This window comes from Glycine soja, chromosome 6 (genome assembly GCF_004193775.1).
Source record: "Glycine soja cultivar W05 chromosome 6, ASM419377v2, whole genome shotgun sequence".
NCBI classification, from domain to species: domain Eukaryota; kingdom Viridiplantae; phylum Streptophyta; class Magnoliopsida; order Fabales; family Fabaceae; genus Glycine; species Glycine soja.
Window position 1 is genome coordinate 5,921,188 of NC_041007.1, and position 20,952 is coordinate 5,942,139.

At 33.0% G+C, this 20,952-nt stretch overlaps 2 protein-coding genes across 4 annotated transcripts; both read left to right on the forward strand.

The window, feature by feature from the left end:
- The first annotated feature begins 958 nt into the window (after positions 1 to 958).
- LOC114415057 (protein KAKU4-like) lies at positions 959 to 8,908 on the forward strand. Of its 3 annotated transcripts, none has more exons than XM_028379578.1 (13): positions 959 to 1,393; positions 1,821 to 1,885; positions 2,438 to 2,514; positions 3,394 to 3,506; positions 3,579 to 3,715; positions 3,883 to 4,056; positions 4,526 to 4,793; positions 4,930 to 5,009; positions 5,115 to 5,142; positions 5,480 to 5,546; positions 5,873 to 5,958; positions 7,686 to 7,785; positions 8,162 to 8,908. In XM_028379578.1, the coding sequence occupies exons 1-13, from the start codon at positions 1,114 to 1,116 to the stop codon at positions 8,484 to 8,486; spliced, it is 1,800 nt and encodes a 599-aa protein (XP_028235379.1). In that variant the 5' UTR covers positions 959 to 1,113; the 3' UTR covers positions 8,487 to 8,908. The 3 variants fall into 3 exon arrangements, with proteins under 3 accessions (XP_028235379.1, XP_028235381.1, XP_028235380.1); XM_028379580.1 differs by having other exon boundaries at positions 2,447 to 2,514; XM_028379579.1 differs by having other exon boundaries at positions 960 to 1,393; positions 3,585 to 3,715.
- Positions 8,909 to 9,869: 961 nt separating this feature from the next.
- On the forward strand, positions 9,870 to 14,027 carry LOC114415058 (COP9 signalosome complex subunit 5a-like). Its single transcript, XM_028379582.1, has 6 exons — positions 9,870 to 10,404; positions 10,484 to 10,765; positions 10,868 to 11,015; positions 11,187 to 11,269; positions 13,505 to 13,582; positions 13,669 to 14,027. The coding sequence occupies exons 1-6, from the start codon at positions 9,958 to 9,960 to the stop codon at positions 13,756 to 13,758; spliced, it is 1,128 nt and encodes a 375-aa protein (XP_028235383.1). The 5' UTR covers positions 9,870 to 9,957; the 3' UTR covers positions 13,759 to 14,027.
- The last annotated feature ends 6,925 nt before the right edge of the window (positions 14,028 to 20,952 follow it).

Genomic DNA, 20,952 nt, shown 5'->3' on the forward strand with positions numbered 1-20,952 from the left:
TCTTCCTTCTTCTCTGCTCCTCTTATTCTTCTTTTCATTTTCAGTTCTAATAATTAACTCATATTTCATACATTGTCGTGTGTTCGAAGACACTTTTTTTGTTTAAAAACTCACAAGTCAATCATTCTATAGCCATCTATGAAAATAAGGAGTCAAAAACCAAGAAAGTAACTGAACACGAAGACAAAGATAGGAAGAAACATGAATTTGGTGACTTTTTTTTATGAACCAACATTACACAAAAGTGTGGCCGTTGGTTCCAATTTTTATCGTCCTTTGAAGGATCAATTATTTAGCATTTTTATAGTGCCTTATTCTTTTTGTCTAGGATTATAAATTATAAATATTTATTTATGAAAAAAAATTGAAATTAATAGACATACACTTTTCCTATAATTTTTTGTCATACTATCTATCAATTAATCTAAAATAAACTTTTCTTATGATCTTTAAAAAAATTATTATAAAAATTAACAAATTTAACAATAATAGAGTTTGATTGGATAAAAATATAAACAACGTTTACATTCAACTATTTTCTCAAACAATTTTGCTTGAGCCAACATTTACATTAATATTTAAATTATTTGTTATAATTCTAAAATATAATTTATATATTGAAGATTTATTATAAAATTTAATCATAATAATGTATATATTAAAAATATTTATTTTATAAATTTAATTTTAATTATATAAAAATAAACCTCATTCTTTTAGCGATCGTCAATTTTTTTTCTGATTATAATTCTATTGAAAAAAGCTGTAACACACAAATTTATTCCCGAAAGATACCTTTGAACTTTAGCCTCCAACGGAAAATAAAATAAAATAAAAGACCCTACACGAGCATATACTTTTTTTTTTCTATTTAAAAATCACAAGAGGCAACATTTTTCCTGGCCCACACAACACACACTGACGATAAAAACAAATATTAAAAGAAAAAAGTTAAAAATAAAAAACGCAATAAACTGAAGATAACCGCTACAACAATCAAACTCGGCGTCTGTTTCTGGGAAATAAGAAGAGAAGAGTGAAGTTAAGTGGTGTTTTTGGAACTGAAAATTTGAACTCTGCAACGAAAACAGAAGCACTTTCCCACGTGCTTCGATGGCTTCCGTTCCCGGATCTCGATCCGCCGGCAAAATTGTCCGCACGCGCCGGAGCGCAGCCGCAAGGAGTCGCACCCCCTACGACCGCCCCGCGCCGCCGCCGCCGCCGGAGCCTCCGAGCCCTAATTGGATCTCTCGTTTCGTTATCTCTCCCTCGCGTTTCATTGCTTCTGGCGCCGGAAAAATCTTCTCCTCTGTTTTGGATCTCGATAATTCTCCTTCTGATTCTTCCTCTGCTACGTCTTCTCATTCCTCTTCCGCTAACGATTCCGATGCTGGTAATGATTTCTATTCAATGTATACGCACTTTTGTTACTGTTATACTGTTTTACTTGAACTACTAGGGTTTCTGTACTTTCTGGCTTTAATTTCGTTAATATAGGGATTTTGTTTTATGTTGAGTATGTGGAGTAACAGAGCTTTTGTATGCTGACTTTATTTTAATTTGACTTTAGTTGATCTAGGTTTGGTAGATCTAGTAGTCGAGGTAGGTGGTGCCTTGTAATTAAAGTGTTTGATTGGGTTTGAAAAATTGACGAAGTTGGGTGAATGTGTTATGTCTTTTAAATTTAGCGTTGAGTATGGGTCATGCTCATGGTCATGGTCGTGCTTTGTTGAAAAAACAAAATATATATGCCCTTTGGTTTTGGCCTGTTGCTATAGCTGTCCCCTTCTAAAAGATGTGCCTGGTGCTTAATTTTGCAGAGGAAGTTGGTACTTTCGATGATGAAAATGATAACCCTTCTGAAGGTGATGTGGCATTGAGCAAGGTAGTTGACTCTCTGTTATGTTGTTCTGTTCTTGAGATTTAAGGCTTTTTTTATGTTTATTCTAGGAAGTAGGTATTTTCAATTGTTTTTGTTGGTTTGTAATGCATCTGTATAAATTATGAATGCTAATTTTTCTTTGTTTTCTTTTGGTTGGGAAATTGACGTGCTTTTACTTATTATGCATGCAATGCATGTTGACACATGAACTCACATGACTCTGTTCTTAATATTTCCTCTTAGACAACTTGTTGTTCCACTAACTTATGGGCCTTTGGTAATTTTAGAAGTCTTCACTCCTTCCTCTTAGACAACTTTGTTGTTTCACAAACTTATGGGCCTTTGGTAACTTTCTGAAGCATTAATCATTTTTAGAAATGCATGGGCTTTTGACAGTACTGTAGAATGTAGATTATGTTTCCATTCAGTTACAGTTTTGATCGATGGTTTCTTGTGTTCATGAATCCCCTGGTTTCGTTTAATAGCATTGCACATTTTTATTGATATCTGTGATGAAAGTATGGGACATCTGAACTGATCAATTTTTCTGTGAAGGGGCTCCAGCCATGTGTTGGGAATAGCAAAAGCAAGCATATGATTGAGCAACTACTTATGAAGGAGTCATTCTCAAGGTACTGAAGAATTATATTAATTACAAGTTTAAAATGTGGATATTTCCTTTGTTGTTTTTTACTTTTTTACCCTTGTTTTAGAATATGATAATTGGTTGGAAAGTTGTTGATACTCTTTTGTCAACAATGTAATTTCCTGTAGTTAAATAAAATCACACTATATGTAATTATGTATGCATCCTGGTTTTAGGGCTATCTATTATTTTCCATAGAGTTGTATTTAAACTTAGCAGTAATTTTAGCCTCTAAAATAATTCTTACATAGTTATCTATTTGTATACCATGATTACCATCCAGAATCCCTGATGCTAGTTTTCAAATCATAGAAGGCAATTCTGAATTTTTAAATTTATAGCAATACTCAGCGTTGTTTGACTTCAAAATTTCCTCCATTCATATACTATCTTGGTGATTTTAACTTGCCTAAGTTTGGGAACTATAAAAAAATAAGCATTAACCCAGGCCAGACAAAGAACATGATCATGTAAAGTGTGCTATGCTGCATATATCAGCGACGGATTTGACTCCTCTAATATGAGGCATACACTTTAGAAGGTGAAGTGCAAAGTTATAACTGATTCAATCAATGGTTGATATTGTGATAAAATATATACACATGTATAACAAACTATAAAGTTGTTAAAATCTCAACTGTTGATTTATTTATTTATCAGTCAACAGATATACGACCCTTACCTTATAAAGTGCACCCATCATGTTAGAATAGCTGAATACATCAATGCTTTGGACTAAACTTTTTAGACCTTTAGCTATATATGTTGTATAAACTTTAGAGAGTGGAACTGCATTTATGGATACATAAACTGTTTCCTCTAGTTGTTCGGTATAAGATTCTAATAGAGTGTAATATTTGATCAGGGAAGAATGTGATAGGCTGATAAAAATAATAAGATCAAGAGTGGTAGATCCTGCAAATGATGATGATGGGGATAAGAGGCCAACGGATATACCCAACAAGATTTTTGGAAGTGGTACTCTCTACAGACTTAACTCAGTTTTAACATATTACTGTTTCCTGACCATGGAGTCTAATTATTTCTTAGATACAGATTCACCTGAGCTCCATAGTGCTGCCATTATGGAGGCAAAGAAATGGCTGCGGGAAAAGAAGTCAGGTTTAGATACAAATTCAGATATAGGTTATGGAAGTCCTAGTTTGAATTTGGTTGCATTACCACAAGTTAGTAACTTTCTCTCTCTCAGTTTGTGGAGAAACATATATTGATGTTTCAACGTTGTACATGCTATCTCATCTCCTTCCCCTTTTCCCTTCGTATAATGTATATCATGGTAATATGATTTCAGATTAATGGTTTGTTTTTACCTGTATACCTGGTTGATATGCAGGACCCCAAAGATGAAGGATCACCAGTGGATGTGGCTAAGTTGTATATGCGCACACGCCCTCCATGGGCATCACCTTCCATAGACCATACTAAACCTCAAACACCATCTGGAATTCAGCTATTTAAAGAAGAAACACCATATCTATTTGGCAACAATTCTACACCACCCTCCAAGGTGCCATTTTTTATTTTTTGGAACTCGCATATATATCTTATTGGTGTTTTTTTGTTAGCTAATTTTGTTTTCAAACTAGGATTTTTACTTATATGTCATTTACTTTACTGGAAATTTTATTTAGAATATTGGGTTCTACATTTTGAGCAGATATTGCTGGCACGAGGCATAGTTAAACCAGAAAAATTATTATTACTAAAATTCATGAACTTAAAATTTTGAAAACTAATACAGTTGTTGCAATACAAAGTAAATTATGTGATATGCCTTAATTATTTTCACCAGAGGATTTATGTTTTCCTTTTTCACCATTTAGCTGCCTTAATTATTTTATTATGGTATGTGATGTGCCTTGATAGAATTTCTCATGTTCTGGAATATCATTTGTCATTTGGGTTGATTGGGTTACAATATTCAGATGTTGTGTTGATGGATTGTTTTATTTGGGCTGGCTGATACTGGAATGCAGTTGAAAAGGGATTCTGCTGCTACTGGTTCATGGAGTATTCAGGATGAAATACGAAGAGTAAGATCCAGGGCAACAGAGGATTTGCTTAGATCACTTCCATCCTCAAAAATTGATTGGTCTGCATTTGCCATGGAGAATAAAAATAATGTAAACTCTTCAGCTATTGAAAATATTGGAGCTAGTTTGGGAGAGAGAGTACACAATTCAACAAATTTAGTGGATGCATCTGCGAACTTGGCCAGAGGATTAGGTTCTCAGGTCTCTCCAGGTATGATTCTACTGCTTTAGGAGGCCTGTTGGTTTATTCTGATGATAAATTTTTTTATTGGTAAAACATATTTATTCCTTAAAACATATAGAGCCTCTTGGTTATTTACTCATTTAACTTCATTTCCCTTCTTCAGATTTGGATAGTAAACTAGATGAGTTCCAACCTGAATCTGTGCTGTCTAATCCAGTTAACATTAATTTTGAACAGAATCAGGTGTGCATCTGAACTGAAGTTTATATAACAACCCCCCTTCATTCAAGGATTTTAAAGATAAACTCTATTTCATGCCTAACACGATTCTCTTTTCTTTTTTCCAAGGGCTCTGTTGCTGTTCAGCAGACCAGAGGTAACGCAACTGCTGACTATGACAATATACCTAATATGTTAGTCAAATATGTTTTAGAATCAAAACCATTTGTTAATTATCAATGCTTTTGCTTTTGAGATACTCAGGAGAATTATAATTGGGCAATTTGGCATACATGTTATTTACTAATTGTTATTATTCGAGCAGACAAGTATGATTTAACTACTTACATGTATAAATCCATTGTTCTTTGTGTTAACGGAACCTGACTAGCAGATAAAGTTCTTTTTCATGTATTGTACAATAGTTTTGTTCCACTGTCTCTCAGTAGAAGTTTTACAATTTTACTTAGCTTATGAAAATCCATGCCACATAGGTACACAAGATGGCGGCGAAATAACTACTTCAGGACTAAGAGATGGGTCCTCGGATGATATGCACAGGTTAGAGTATTTCTATCATGTTGTCATTTCTTTTCAATAAAGTTGTGCTGGTCTATTTCGTCAGGTTAAGTGTTTTCTCATTTACTTTCTGACATTACCTTATTCTCCCTTGTCACCCCGACTTTATCTTATACAATGCATATAAGGTCCTCAATAATCTCTAGTTTGCTGAATTTTTAACTTTCCTCAATAATCTCTAGTTTGATCTGTCAATGTCTATGATTACCAAGTGTCCCATGTACAGAGATTTGGTCAAGCTTTTTGTATGAATTCAGGCCCTGTGTCTTATTTGTTTTCTAATTTTAGCATTTTTCTGAATGTAACAGGGATGGCGGTCTGGTTAAAGTCAATGGCATCAGTGACACAAATGGGCCTGGTCATCAGCTAGATTCTGTTGAAGAAACTAGAGAAGGTATGAATCAGTTCCTTTGGCTGTCTTATGATCAGAAAACATGCTTGGTTGATGTAATGTGCTATTTGCAACTTATATAGTCACAGTTGTTAATAATGCTATTGTGAGATACTATAGCGTTTAGCAGTGCACCATGGACCATTGCACAATGCCTAGTGTTTACTTTTGAAACCTTGAAATCACTGGTGTCTTCTCATAGCATTAGTATCTGCTAGTGAAGCTCAGAGAAATTGTGCAATTCATGTGGCTTTCTGTGTTGAATCTGGCTGAAAATTGAGTAAACACAACTCCATAACTCCCATAAGCTAGGGGACTATCTGACTATTGTAGGCCTTTGACATCCCCAGAGTGTTTGGATTGTTGGTGGAGGCTTGTAGTCCTTCATTCAGGTGAAAGTAATTCATTCAATGTTTTGTTGCAATGTGCAATGCATGCAGAGAAATTTCATCCTTTTTTTATTTCTGTACTTTGGGAAATCACAACTTATGATTGTGATTTGTGATGTCTCACTGGCCCTTCTTGCAGTGTTTTGTAGCCCTGATCATCTCACTTGGGGTTTTGTGGGGACAGGAGTTAATTATTATAATAGAACACGAATTGATAGAGTAATAAAATAATATTAAACACTGAAATCACACACATTACAGCAAAACACTTGCTGTCCCAGAGATGAAAATCTCCTATTACACAAATACAACTATACACTTGTTGTCCCAGAGAAAGATGTCTCCTACAGAGAGTTTCTCTGTCCACAAATCACAAATAACTTCACATTGCCTAATTACACAATATACTATCAGATATATACTCATATATAACAGCCGACAGTTTTTCTACACATAACCACTATTCTGCAATTTCCAACACAACTGTTTTCTAACGCAATTATTTGAGCTTCTAATACAGAATTAGTTTCTAAAACAGTCATTTTCTACACAAAGCTGTCCCTGACTCTCAGTTTCTGTCATTTTAGATATTACTTTTAGAAATAATTTTCTTTTTTGTGATTTTATGCAACAGTTGTATATATATTACTTAGTATTGCACCAAATAGTCCAACCATAGTTGTTTTAATTCTAGGCATTACCAAACAATGTTCATTTTTGTCTTTAAAATTACAGTTTACTACCATATAAACTAAAATAAAATGACTGGCTGTCAATTTCAAGGATTAAAATGATATTTTTATAATTTTAAGAATTAAATTGACCAATGCTTGTAATTTTAGGGACTATTTTGTGTGTGTGTATTATGCACTGTATTTCAAAATAGATGTGTTTTTCATATTTACTGTGTTTATTGCTGCCAGTGCACTATTCTTCTAAAAATTATATGGGTAGTATAAGCTTCCTTGAGTTTTGTACTAGTTCATTGTGTTCATATTCTCTCTGTTAGAATTTCCACATAACCAAACCTTTATTCACTTATTGTTACTCACTTTAGGTCTTGAGTTTGCCCTTTAGCTAGGGCATGATCCACGCATTTTATGAGGAGTATGATTGGATCCAATTTTATTGTTTCTTGATTAAATATGTTATGCATTTTCATAAGGATATGTTTACATAAATCAGGGTGGTAATCTACAGAATCTTGCATGTGTTGATAGATTTATGGTGTTTTCCCCTTGTTCGGTTATGATAATTTTCCCCCTTGTGTTCTAGAGTTTAAATATTTAAGTCAGCATTAATTAGTTTTCATTTTTATGCTGATCTTTCATTTGAATGCAGCAATAAATTCTAGATTACAAGATAGTAACCACTTAGTAATCAAAGAGAAGGTTAGAGCAGAAGATGCATTAGCAAATGGTTTTCCCTCTTCAGAGCCAAGGTAAATTTATGGTTCACTGGCTTTTCTTTGATGTTGAATGTTCTCAATGTAAAACCTATTTATATATAACCTAGGTGCCTTTTGCTTTTAGTTAATCAGTGGAGTGTAAATTTGTGGATTAAATTTTACTTTTACGTTCATCATGCTACTAAGTTAATTTCATTAGTCATTACCAAATAGCCATGATTCTCTGTTGGTAACCTTACTTCCTCAATTGCTAAATTTGGAATGAACAATTTTTTATTTGACTTCAAATATATGGCCAAATCAACTGACTTTTCCCCCCCAGCTGTCTGGGAAAGGAAACCCTTCTTTTCTTATTCCAGTTATCTAAATAGGAAATTTAAATTAATTCTGCCATTTTCCTGTTTGCTAGTTTCAATCCAGGGCAGGTTATTGAACAGAGCACAAAAACATTGGACAACAAACCTAATACTACTGATTCAAGTCAGGAAAGGACAGCTCAGGGTCTTGAGCAAGAGGAGTGTCAGACGTTGCGTGAATCAGCGGAGGTGCCTGATGTGATTGGGGACGACTCCGTTGCTGGCGGTGTTGTCTCTGGTTCACAGAACAGTTCCAGTGTGTATGAGGTTCAGCCGGGTGTAGAATCAGGCTTGTCAACCACACCAACTAGCATTGCTAAGCAAAAGGGAAGAAGAATTGCAACCAGATACAACAGAAGGGGCAAGGGTGTCAAATGATGCCTGTTGTATTATGTATGTTAAATTGTAAGTCACTGTTAGCTTAGAAAGTATAGGGATTCTGCAGGTCATTTGTTGTGAGATTAATAATATTCACGAATGAGTCTACGTCAACTTAGACAGGTTTATTTTTTTCTTTCATTTGTTCTCTTTTTTTTTTGGTGATTACGTTCAGGGAAATCAGGTTCAGGAATTGGAAATGTATTTGCTGTATAAATAGTTAAATTAGCGACATTTTTTTTTTACCTAGTTAACTAGGTAACATGGATTTATGACATGCACGAACATGTGCAGCCTGAATGGTAACACTGGTCCTTGCACTAGCATTCTCTATGAGGCTCCTCTAGTGAATCATAATATTTTGTAACATCAAAGTACTCGAATTAGTTTGAGTTTGATGACTAGAAAGGTTTTTGTATGCATCGCTTTGGAATCAGGAATTTATAATGAGGATTTACGCACATTGTTTAACTTAAATTCTCAGGTACATAGTTTGGTTTACCAGGTTTAAGAGGAAAGGTTAATAAAAAGAAAATAAGATAATGACTTAAATAATCTTTTCGTTCCTATGAAATAGTTTTTTTAGTCGATATTTCATTGTGGTTATTGAAAGATTATCACTAATTCCTAAATATAATATTTTAGATAATAATTTGTAACTATCCCTAAAAAACAATTAACTGATGGATTTAAAGTTTGGAGTTTAGTATGCATTGTTAGTGTAAAAGAATTTAAACTACAGATTAGTTAGAATTTGTGTTTTGTGATTGTTAAAGTCAGACAAGTTTGTCCATATTGGTTTGAGTGTTAATTTTGAATTTAAACTTTATGGAAGAAAGTTGAAATAACTTTGTAATAATTGACTTGTAAAATTGGTTATAATTTAATTTTTATGTTTTTTTTCTTGTTACATAATACTCCATAAATTAAAAATTAGTAATTCCCATCTCCATTTATTAAAGCAAAATTGTTTTTTTTTAACAAAAAATACAACTTTTTCAAATTTAAATTATTATTGTTTTTATTAATATATACTATCTTCAAATTTAAATGAAACCATATTTGATTTTAAACTGTAATAATACTATTATTTGAATAAAAAATTAAATTAAAATTTATTTGAATTTCTAGTAAATTTCATAATTTTTAAAATATTATTATAATAAAGATATCATTATTTTCAAATAAAATTAAATTAAGTATGATTTTTACATTAATTTAATATATAAAAAATACATTAAAACTCTAATCTACATACTTTCCGCAGTCCTGATAAAGATAGCATTAAATCTTTTTAATTTATTATTTATAAAAAAAATCTCTGAAAATATCAAAGTACCCTTATAAAAGAAAAAGAAACTTTGAATAATATGAAAATACTTGTTAATTCAAATTTCACTGTGTAGAGGCAACAAAAGGAGAGTGTGATAGTGAAGAGAGTAGAAGAGCGGTCTGGTCCAAGTGCTGCAATATGCAAGGCAAAGAAATGGAAGGGTTGTCGTCTTCATCGGCGATCGCGCAGAAAACATGGGAACTCGAGAACAACATCATCCCGATGGACACTCCGGGCGGCGCCGCTACCTCCTCCACCGCTACCACCACGACCAACGCCGACGACTCGATCTTCTACTACGACGAGGCGGGGCAGAACGAGTTCCAGCGCGACAAGCCCTGGGCCAACGACCCCCACTACTTCAAGCGCGTGAAGATCTCCGCACTCGCGCTCCTCAAGATGGTCGTCCACGCGCGCTCCGGCGGCACCATCGAGGTCATGGGCCTCATGCAGGGCAAGACCGACGCCGACGCCATCATCGTCATGGACGCCTTCGCCCTCCCAGTCGAAGGCACCGAGACTCGCGTCAATGCCCAGGCCGATGCCTACGAGTACATGGTCGATTATTCCCAGACCAACAAACAGGTTCGTTCGTTCGCCTAAACCCTAACCCTAACCCTAATTTCAATTTTGGTTGATTTTTTTTTATATATTTTAAATATAGGCTGGGCGGTTGGAGAATGTTGTGGGATGGTATCACTCTCATCCTGGTTACGGTTGCTGGCTGTCGGGGATCGATGTTTCGACGCAGATGCTGAATCAGCAGTTTCAAGAGCCGTTTCTAGCGGTTGTGATTGACCCGACGAGGACTGTTTCGGCGGGGAAGGTTGAGATTGGGGCTTTCAGGACTTATCCTGAAGGGTATAAGCCTCCGGATGAGCCTATTTCTGAGTACCAGACTATTCCTCTCAATAAGATTGAGGATTTTGGTGTTCACTGTAAACAGGTCTTTTTTTCTTTTTTCTTTTCCAATATTTATATACAATTACCCTGGTTCATTTTTATTTATTTGATTTTTTTTTTCGATTTCACTTGTGTGATTTTGCAGTATTATGCCTTGGATATTACTTACTTTAAGTCCTCTCTTGATTCACACCTCTTGGACCTGCTGTGGAACAAGTACTGGGTGAATACACTGTCGTCTTCTCCTCTGTTGGGCAATGGAGATTATGTTGCTGGACAAATCTCTGATTTAGGTACTCTTTTTGCTGCAGTATATTTTTTATTTTGGTTTGAGTTCTGCCGTTTGTTGTTGACATGATTGTGGACTAGAATGGTTCTGCATTGGTCTTGGAGAATGGCTTTTATCAATGTTACTATTATGTTTTAAAAGTATGTATCTCAGTTGGAGAATTCCTTTATTGCAGCTGAGAAGCTAGAACAGGCAGAGAATCAGTTGGCACACTCACGCTTTGGGCCACTAATAGCACCCACGCCTAGAAAGAAAGAGGTGAGTGACTGTTGCAGTTTTTTACTAATTTACTTCATTTATTGGATGTTCTGTATTGAGGTTTCCTTTGAATTATTGAAGTGTTTCATGGCAGCATAGCATTTGATGATAAAAAACCTTATTGGGTGTTTATCTGTTGTCATCTATTTCATGCTGCATGGAAATTTAGATATACATCTACTCATTGAAACTTTGAAGACTGTTTCTAAAGGTCAGCTGTGAGAATCCATGATCAGTATACTTCATTTTGCTTTCTCATCATCAGTCTAGAAATTGTAGGGAAGAAAAATTGAGCCTAATAAGACTAATAATCATACCTTTGTTTATGGTTTTGTAAGCATCTGCGAAGTTTCCTTCAGCAGTGGTGCCACTTTGTCATGTCATAAGATTAGGCCCTTTATTCCAAACAAAATTTTCCTCTAAGATCATAATTATGTGTTCTGGCACTTACACTGAAGTGATTGACTGCTAGGATTGCCTGTCTGGTTTCTATATATGTTGTAAAGTTAAATGAAATTTATTATAATTGTAATTTTTGAAATATGCATACATCTATGTATAATGGAGGTTTATGTTTCTTAGAAAACTAACACCAAAATGATAGGTGTAAGAGAGCCTACAGTCAGGAGAAGCGGGTTGTATGGTTTTATACCAACTTTCATTTGAGTATTAAAGTAATGCATGCCATTAATGGATTTGCTCACACTGGTTTCATAGCTCAATAGCTATATGTCAGCATCAAGATATGCATGCATGCATGCAAGAGTTTTTCTATTAAAATAAGTGTGAATCTTATTGACTTGTTCTTTAGGAAGGGGTTTAAAAGTGTCATACATGTAATTAGTTGCTACATTCATGAAGTTTCAACTGTTTGTCTGACATTGGCCAACTTAACTGGTAAAGTTGTTTGCTACTTCCATTCCTCAAAAGATCACGATTTGGTTGTTGGATATGTGGATGGTTGAGCTTGTTGGACTAACTACTGCTTTGGCATCTAATGTTTTTTGCCCCCCAATGTCTTTTTGTTTGCAAGATGATTTTTCAAAACCCCAGTACCCCATATTCACTTTGTTGTTAATTTTCCATCCCATACTTAATAGCTAAAGAAAACAGAATCACAATTGGTCTTAGATTTACTTTTCCATTTAAATGTGTTGTTTTCACAATAACAAAAATATGTTATAGCTAAAGAAAACAGAATCACACTTGGTCTTAGTTTTAATCTTTACTTTTCCCTTTCAATGTGTTGTTTTCACAATAATAAAAAAACCCTTTGAAATATTGGATAATTGCATTTCCAAATGAGGATGTCACTTGTCACCTCTGGGACCCTGTTTCTGTTTGGCCAAGTCATATGTCAAACCATCAAGTGAATGAGTTACTGGAGTACTAAATTGCACTTGGTGTCTGATTAATTTTTGTTGAATACGACTGAAATTCTACTGGTTTAATTTGTAATGTTGGCTTCCCCTTGACATCCTAGATTTACTTGGTCAACTTACTGTTTATTATTACTTACCTTTCTACAAGTATGCATGTGTGTGTTTGTGCTCACATGTAGCATGCACGAAATGGCAAAAATCATGTGAAGTTTGATTAGTTTACAAGATATTATTGGGTAACATATCACTTCCACATTTACATGATGAACAGTTGTTTCTTAGATGGGGGCAATTCTACTGTAATGTGTAAAATTTCATTGTATATTGCCTTGTCATGATCATGGGTATGCCCATTGCACATATATGTGCATACCACTTAGTCATGCCGCCAAAACTATATATATGTTATGGCACTGTGGCTAAGTGGTATATATATGAGAATACCCCTTTCCCGAAAATGGAGGGATAAACTATTTTTGTGTTTTTTGTATCTTCAATTCTGTTTTCTTTAATCCCTTTCTTCAAAAGGCTTCCTTTTTTTTTTCTATTGAAAAAGAAGTATAGACCTGTCACAGAAGCAAAAATCTTGGGACAAATTGCAATTGCTAATTATAAATTCCTGATTGATCCTTGTTCTTGAATATTTTAATCTATTTTTTCTTATAATCTTAATTGAGAAAAGAAAATTGAAACTGATAGAGAACCATGCAAATGTATATTAGGTCTGTGACCGTTAATCATTTGAAGCTGTTGTGTGTCAACTTTGTGAACCAGAATTCATGAATATCACTCAATGCTGATATTAACGATTTTGTCCTTGCATACCTGATACTGACATTTCTATGATTTGCAGGAGGAATCTCCACTTGCTAAGATTACTCGTGACAGCGCAAAAATAACTGTGGAGCAAGTGCATGGTCTAATGTCGCAGGTGACTTGCATTGCCCCTTCCTTCCCCCTTGTTAAATTATTCTTTGCAAGGCTGCTGATATATAATGGCCAATTACTTCTATGTAGGTCATCAAGGACATTCTGTTTAACTCCGTTCATCAAGCAAACAGAACTCGCACAGAACCATCTGGTCCCGAACCAATGATTGAAAGTTGATTCTGGCTCAGCTAGACATGCGTTTATATATTCTTTCCTTTTTTTGGATATGTCCTCATTATCGGCCAACTCTTAACAGTAAATCTAGCCTTGTATTTTGCCTCTTTTTTTCCCTCGCGCTGTGCATATTCTTGTTTTATTTCACAAGAGTATGCATGTACTGTCAACCATGCAGTGGAATTCATCTAACAGAAACAAAACCGTTGGCAAATACTAAGTTAACAAATACAATTGTCTGTGCTTTAATATTAGCCTTTTATTACTTGTTGCAGCTGAGTTAATTTTCTTGCTGTTTATCGACGGACTCAATTATGCTGGTTGTGATTGATGCAGTCTTAGGGCTGAATTTGCCACTAGACTCACTATCACAAATAGACGTTGGATTGCTTGGGTCGTCTTAATGGCGTGGCATCCATCATTATTTATATAAATTAGTTGCAATTTTTTGTTTGTGAACTACTGGAGAGAATTTAAGAGTAGTTAGTCATTAATATTATACATAGTCGTGGGATTCGAAGAATTTTATTTTATCAGTCTAAAGTCAAAATTTCAAAATAAAAAATATTATAATTATAGTTACTGTTAAACAGAAGGGAATATTAGTACATGAAAGGCAATAACTCAATTCGGCTGGCAATTGTCATGTCACAGAAAAGGTGAAAACCAATACATTAGAGAAATGTTTAAAATTTTATTATATTGAAGCATTTTCTTTCTTTAGAGAAAATCTTATACTAATTTAATTGATAGAAGATTCAAGTTATTTAGTGAAGTCAGCATGCTTGTTTACTCAAAGTAGTGGCATAATGCATGAGGCACTCACTTAATGAATGTCTGGAGAAAGTAAATGTAAACAGTCTTAAAGAAGAAAAAACTGTTTCTGGTCCAAAAAAACAAAACTGAAAAACGCTTTTAGGATTTGAACCCAAGTGTCAAGTCAGCAACTTTATTACTGTATTAAGGATAATCTTCACGATATTTTACACCAGATTAAAAAAATTAAAAAGAAAGTGTAAATAAATATGTTGCTAACATCCTACAATGATACTAACTAATAACGGCATAAACAGAGATTAAGCGCCGAAATAAGACGAATGTAAGCAAACTTAGATTTAACGCCATGATTTGATCTATATGAGGGATCGTTGAAACTAGACTATGATGCACACTAGACAGCAGTGGTGAAATTGGTTACGTATCAATGGATGGCTATGAGAAAAAGTAGGTTCTAGACTAGTTCAGTCTCTGTGTCTGCACATGAATATACATGGAAGGCTACAATTTTACAAGTTGTTTTCTTATGTACGATAAATTCACATTATAATCATTTAGATACCCAATAAGAGAGGCCTCAGTGAAGACGTACTCTTTGTCCTTCTTCCCCATTCAGAACCAAAAGCCAAGCCAAACAGAACTTTCCAAGTTCCAAATTATCTTACTTTTAGCTTAATTTTTATTTTAGGCTCTATTTTGGCTTTGCCAAATTGTGAATAGTCGTAAATGAAAATGTCACGCTTCTCATGATTCTCTCTGTTTGTCACTCAAAATATTTTAGAAAAGCTTTGTGTACTATTATTAACTTTCAAATGTATATTTGTGTTGGTCATACCAAAAATCTACTTTTTTTATTTTCTTAAAAAAGTCTTTGGACATAGTAACCGTTAATATGAGAATTTTTTGGTAAATGATCTCTAAAGTCCGTTAAAGAAATTCTTTCCACTTTATTTTTTTTCTCTCATTGTCAATTGTCATTTGTCAAAGCAACATGCGTTCGATAAGATTCTCAGGGGATAACAAAAAAAGGGACGTCTTCATTCACAAGCTAATGGTCCTCTTTATTTTATGGTGTTGTTTATTTGTACCTGTGACAATTTCACATGGTACTTAACTTAACCCACCCCCACGGACTCCACTCTTTTCTATTGCTAGAATCTGGCACAATATATCATGAAAGCCTAGCTACTTCCATAAGCAACTTTCAGAATCCAACAATCTGGCAAAACAGACCATCATATGTTCTTCTTTCACTTTGCCAAATATTATTTATATTTGTCTCTTGCTAATCCCTTCTTCTTGTGACCACTACCCCCTTACCAACTTCACCAACCAATTTTTCTTTTGGGTTCTGGAGACACGTCCTACCACTCTTCCTTCCCGTGAGAAATCCAACTTCTAGTGTCTAAGATCGTATCATAATCTTATCACGACTTCACAGTATCTAAGGCAACCAATAAAGAACAAAAAAAAGAATGTTAAAAAATTGTTATATCGTCACATCATTTCTTATTGAACAAACTTTATGTATGTTCACTAGTACTGTATTATAATGTGTATACAAAAATTCCTTTAAGCGTAGTCGTGGCCTCGTATGTCTACAGTATAAGTTTGTTTTCTTTGTTTTTTGCAACTTCAAATTTGAAGAAAAAAGTCAAGAATAAATGAAATGTTGCATTTTATACTTTATATTGAGTGATCAATATGAGGATACCGCTAGATAACACCGTAGAAGTAGCACAAGGGTGGGGGACAAAAAGAAAAGAGAACTTTACTTTGAAGATGATTGGTTCTGAAATTCATCAGAATTGACCGGTAACGAGAAGTAATTCGGAGTTATCACAAAGAGAAAAATGCCTTGGCCACTTGAGGATGGATTGTCTATACAATTGTGCTTTATGTATTATGTGTTTCTTAGTCACACTCAAGTTTTAAAAAAATATCTGTAACAAGATTATAGTCACAATTCAAAATGTCTGTAACAAAATTATAGTCGTAACTTCAGATTTTTGAAATCAGTGTAATCATGCTGGTCAAATTAATATGAAGGTTTTTGGGGTTATTGCAATCATAATTACAGTCACATCACATCCGTCATATTTATTTGTAATTTCTCACAATATCAAAAGTTGCAAGAAAATTGTCACCTACACCCCAATTTAAAACCTTTGTGACAATGAAACAACATATGTGATGATTTTACAATGCCTGAGCCTTAAAACACTTGTCTAAATTTTCACTATTCCATCGTATACATTCGTCCTGACCCAACCAGCAGGGAATTTGCATACCCAATCCATATCGCATGTCCTTGTGTAAGGCTGTTCCTAAGAATCTTTGCTCCACTTGGTCCTCATCACATATAACATTAATTTTTGGTTAGTGTGCCAATAAAATTTGAGAACAACTATAGTTTATTCAACTTTTGTCAGCAATAATAATTATTCTAATGGCATCTCTTATCTCTGCCTTTCTTTCCCAACCCTTTTTTTTTTATTCAACTTTATACTCGAGGCGTGTCCATCTTCTATATAATTTGGTAGGTCAAAAAGAGAAAACCTAAGGAACTTTGTGGGGTAATGTTTGGATGCAAATGCAATGAGCAAGGACCACTTTGCAGAATATAAACAATGTTAGGGGGCAACTGCAAATTTGTTATTAAATTGAAAATATTTATGTATGCCATTCAATTTCAACCACGTCCTTCTTGCTTGAATTCTATTTGCATATATAGTTTTGTATTTTTTTTATAAATCATATATAGTTTTATTCTATGTATCTAGATTCATATCTTTTTCTTTTGAAGCATAGATGCTTATTTATATTCCATGCGGCATAGAGAAAAGAAGAAACAGTGAATAAAGTCCATGGTGAAAGCTTCCTATTGACATTTTTGAAAGCTCTTCATTTCCGCGAAAAACGATTTATTGGAGGACCAGCCTTAATAATTCGATCATAATTTAGTCTCGCATTATTGAGATTCTTACTTAAGCAAAGGGAGAAAAAATATATTTCTATTTTTTTATTTAAATCACAAGTAGGATTTATAGATACAATTTTAATTCTGTCAGCAACATCAATCTACATAACGAGATTAAAATTCTGGACAGAATTGTTTATGTCTGTAAAGAAGATCTAGAGAAATTACAAATTATATATTTTCCATTGGACATGGATTTGAAGTACTTAGGTGTATTTCAAGCACACACTATCACTACTTTTGCATCTAAACGTGAAAATGAATTCTCCCTCTTCTGGTTTATCAATTTAAAAAATATGAAAGTTCTCTCTTCTTCCCTCACCCTCTTCCTATCTCTTCTCTTCTTTCCCCCTAACTTTCCTCAGCTTATCTTGTCAGCTAAAATACATCTATATATATCGAAGACTTCAAAGTTTCCAACATACACTTTTTTCGATAATGGCATGCCTGATGACACTCAAATCTCCGATGTGATGAGGCCAAAATAAATAGTTTGCCGCTTTAATTTCCACAAAATAAATAGACTTAGCCATTTTAATTTTTAGGCCTTGTGTCATTTATCCTTTCGAATTAAAATTGCAAAAACGGAATAGAGAAGTATTATTACACAAAAGCAACAAGCTTAATAGGGACATTTAGAATAAATGCCCTAAATTTATATTAGGCAGCAACGTTTTGTACTTGGCTAGTTGCCTCTTTTTTTTTTATTATTAGTAGAAGGGCCTAAAAGGTGGAAATTGCCTTCTTGCTATATATGGAGGGGAATATAGGTATGTGGAAAAAAATATTTTTCTTTAATTTATGTAAGGCATAATATATCATGTTTGCCAACCGAACTAAGAACACGTGTATTCAAAAGCTACAGATCTGGCCGGCTGGTTTGAAAAAATATTGTTAGCATATTTCATTTTATTTTTAATTGATAAATAAAAAAATACTACTTTATTTTATTATTAAATATATAAAAAAATCTCAATTGGGCACAAGGTACAAATTTAATTACGTATATCATACAATATAAAAAGGTAAATTATTAAATTTTAGTGAGAGATTCACTAATATATAACAATTAGCAAATTTTCTATGAATTATACAAGTATTTTTAAATTTGAAAAAATGTATAAATAAAAATAAAGAAAATAAAAATATATGTTAATTATTAATGATAAATTCTCTTTTATACTAAATAAGAATAAATTAAAGGTAACAAGACTTTTAAAATTGATGATAAATTAAAATAACATTTAAAATAAATCTTTCATATTTGTTGATATAGCATGTCAAAATATAAGTGTTAGAGTCAAATTAGGATTTATTAAGATTTATATTATAATAATCTTAAATTAATTAACCTATTTCAATCTTATAATGCTTAAAAGCCCAAAAATAATTGACGTCACATTTTGCTATTGGATCTCTTGGTTTATGATTTTCTGATTTGCGTTAAACTATTTCTATCTGATTCATCTATGGAATTTTTTTTTATTTTTTATTTTTGAAGTGTGTGTGTATATAGCTATAGAAGTTGATTATATTTTCGTGTTAATTTTTTTCGTCCAATGTAGCATTTCTCTTACTATGAAAATAGCCTTCAATTCGAGAATAAGAATCCAGCAAGTGCACACAATTTCTGTAACTCCAGTCACTGATCAAGCTACACGTGCTTCTTTGTTTTCAAAAGAAGAATTTGAGATAACAATTAACTCAGAGAAAGACGAAAAATATTAATTGCACAATGATTTCTGTTTTTGTGTTAATCATTTCCCGTGTTGCGTGATTCTACTACGCTCATGACATGTGACATGTATGCGTCTAGCATGTCATCTTTCCATTCTGACATTCACTTCTTTACCCACTCACTTTTTTTTCCTATTTAAATGCATGTTTATTTCCTTTAACATATATACATTGTTATTATAAATACATACATTCTTCCATTTTTGTTGTCATGTTTCTTATAAATAAAAGACAACATGAAAGGTCCCAATCATATCGCTATCTATATATTCCAGGGCCAATGAATGAAGCAAGCCCATGGTAGTTTTTCTGAATAAATTGAACCCAAGGAGAAAAGTATAATGGATAAATATTTGTTATTTACTTCAATATTAGCACAAGAACAAAAGTGGAGAATATAGTTCAGTTAAAATGTCTGTTGAAACCAAACTAATATACATTACTCATTAATTTATATATATATATTTATCATGCAACATTTATTTCCGATTTTCTTTATTATATAGAAGAACGAACTACCAAATTGCCGGTGCATATGCACATATTAAGCATTTAAGCTCAAATTAAAGCGTAGCACACGATCAGAGAAAGAAATGGAGAACCATAACAAACTCTTATATTCCACTTTTTTGCCACCAATCATTAGATTGGAAAAGTATTTTTGCAGTACTTTGCACTTTGCTGCTTCTGTTTACAGTATAATGGATGCATGTATCTCCAGCGCACAAATGCATGTGGCAATTATGTTATTACCAAGTTTGTCCTCCTTTTTGTTTTATTTTTTCACCGGCATAAAATATTAACACTTAAATACCCATTTTGTTCCTATAAGTTTATAGTTATTATAGTTTAAAAGTTATTTTTTTAATCCTTATTATTTATATTTTAATTTTTTTTTAATTTTTATAATTTGAAAGTAATTTTTTTAATTCTTATAATTTATATTTTATTTCTCTTTTAGTCTCGTTTGAAAATATTCTTTTTAGTCCCTATACTTTATATTTTAATTTTCTTTTAGTTTTTATCATCAAACTATATTAATAACATTATCAATTACAATTAACTAAAAAAATTAAAAATAATTTGTAACTAATTTATCATAAGATGATTTGTAATAAAAAATAATTGATGATTTATAACTAATTTGTACCCAATTATTTTTATATGTTATTTTTTAACAAAGATTAAAAGGTAATTAAAATACAAATTGAAGGGATTAAAAAAATCACTTTCGAGATTAAAAAAGAATTAAAATATAAAATATAAAGATTAAAAAGATTATTTTTAAATTATAAAAAATAAAAGATTAAAATGTAAATTATAGGGAAAAAAATTACTTACCACTGAGATGAAATGATTAATTAAATCAAATATTAACTTACATCTGACTTGAGAAGAAACGCTAACGTCTTTAAGTTGTCTTCATTAATTGTTCAACAATAGTTGCAAAATCGACGTCTTTTGAGTTGTCATTGTACACCAACGCAGCAGAATCGTTTTGTGAGTTTCACATTTGGAAAGGATAACACACAACATGGTTGGTTCAGTTAACGCGTTATGTTAATTAGTTCGATTTTCATGGTTTAGTAATTTACCTTTTTTTAAGCAATTCATGAGCAAACCAAAATAGAATAATTACTCGTCAATACTTAATTATTCCTTAAAATAGAATAATTTCCTCCTCATTCTTCTAAACTTCAATC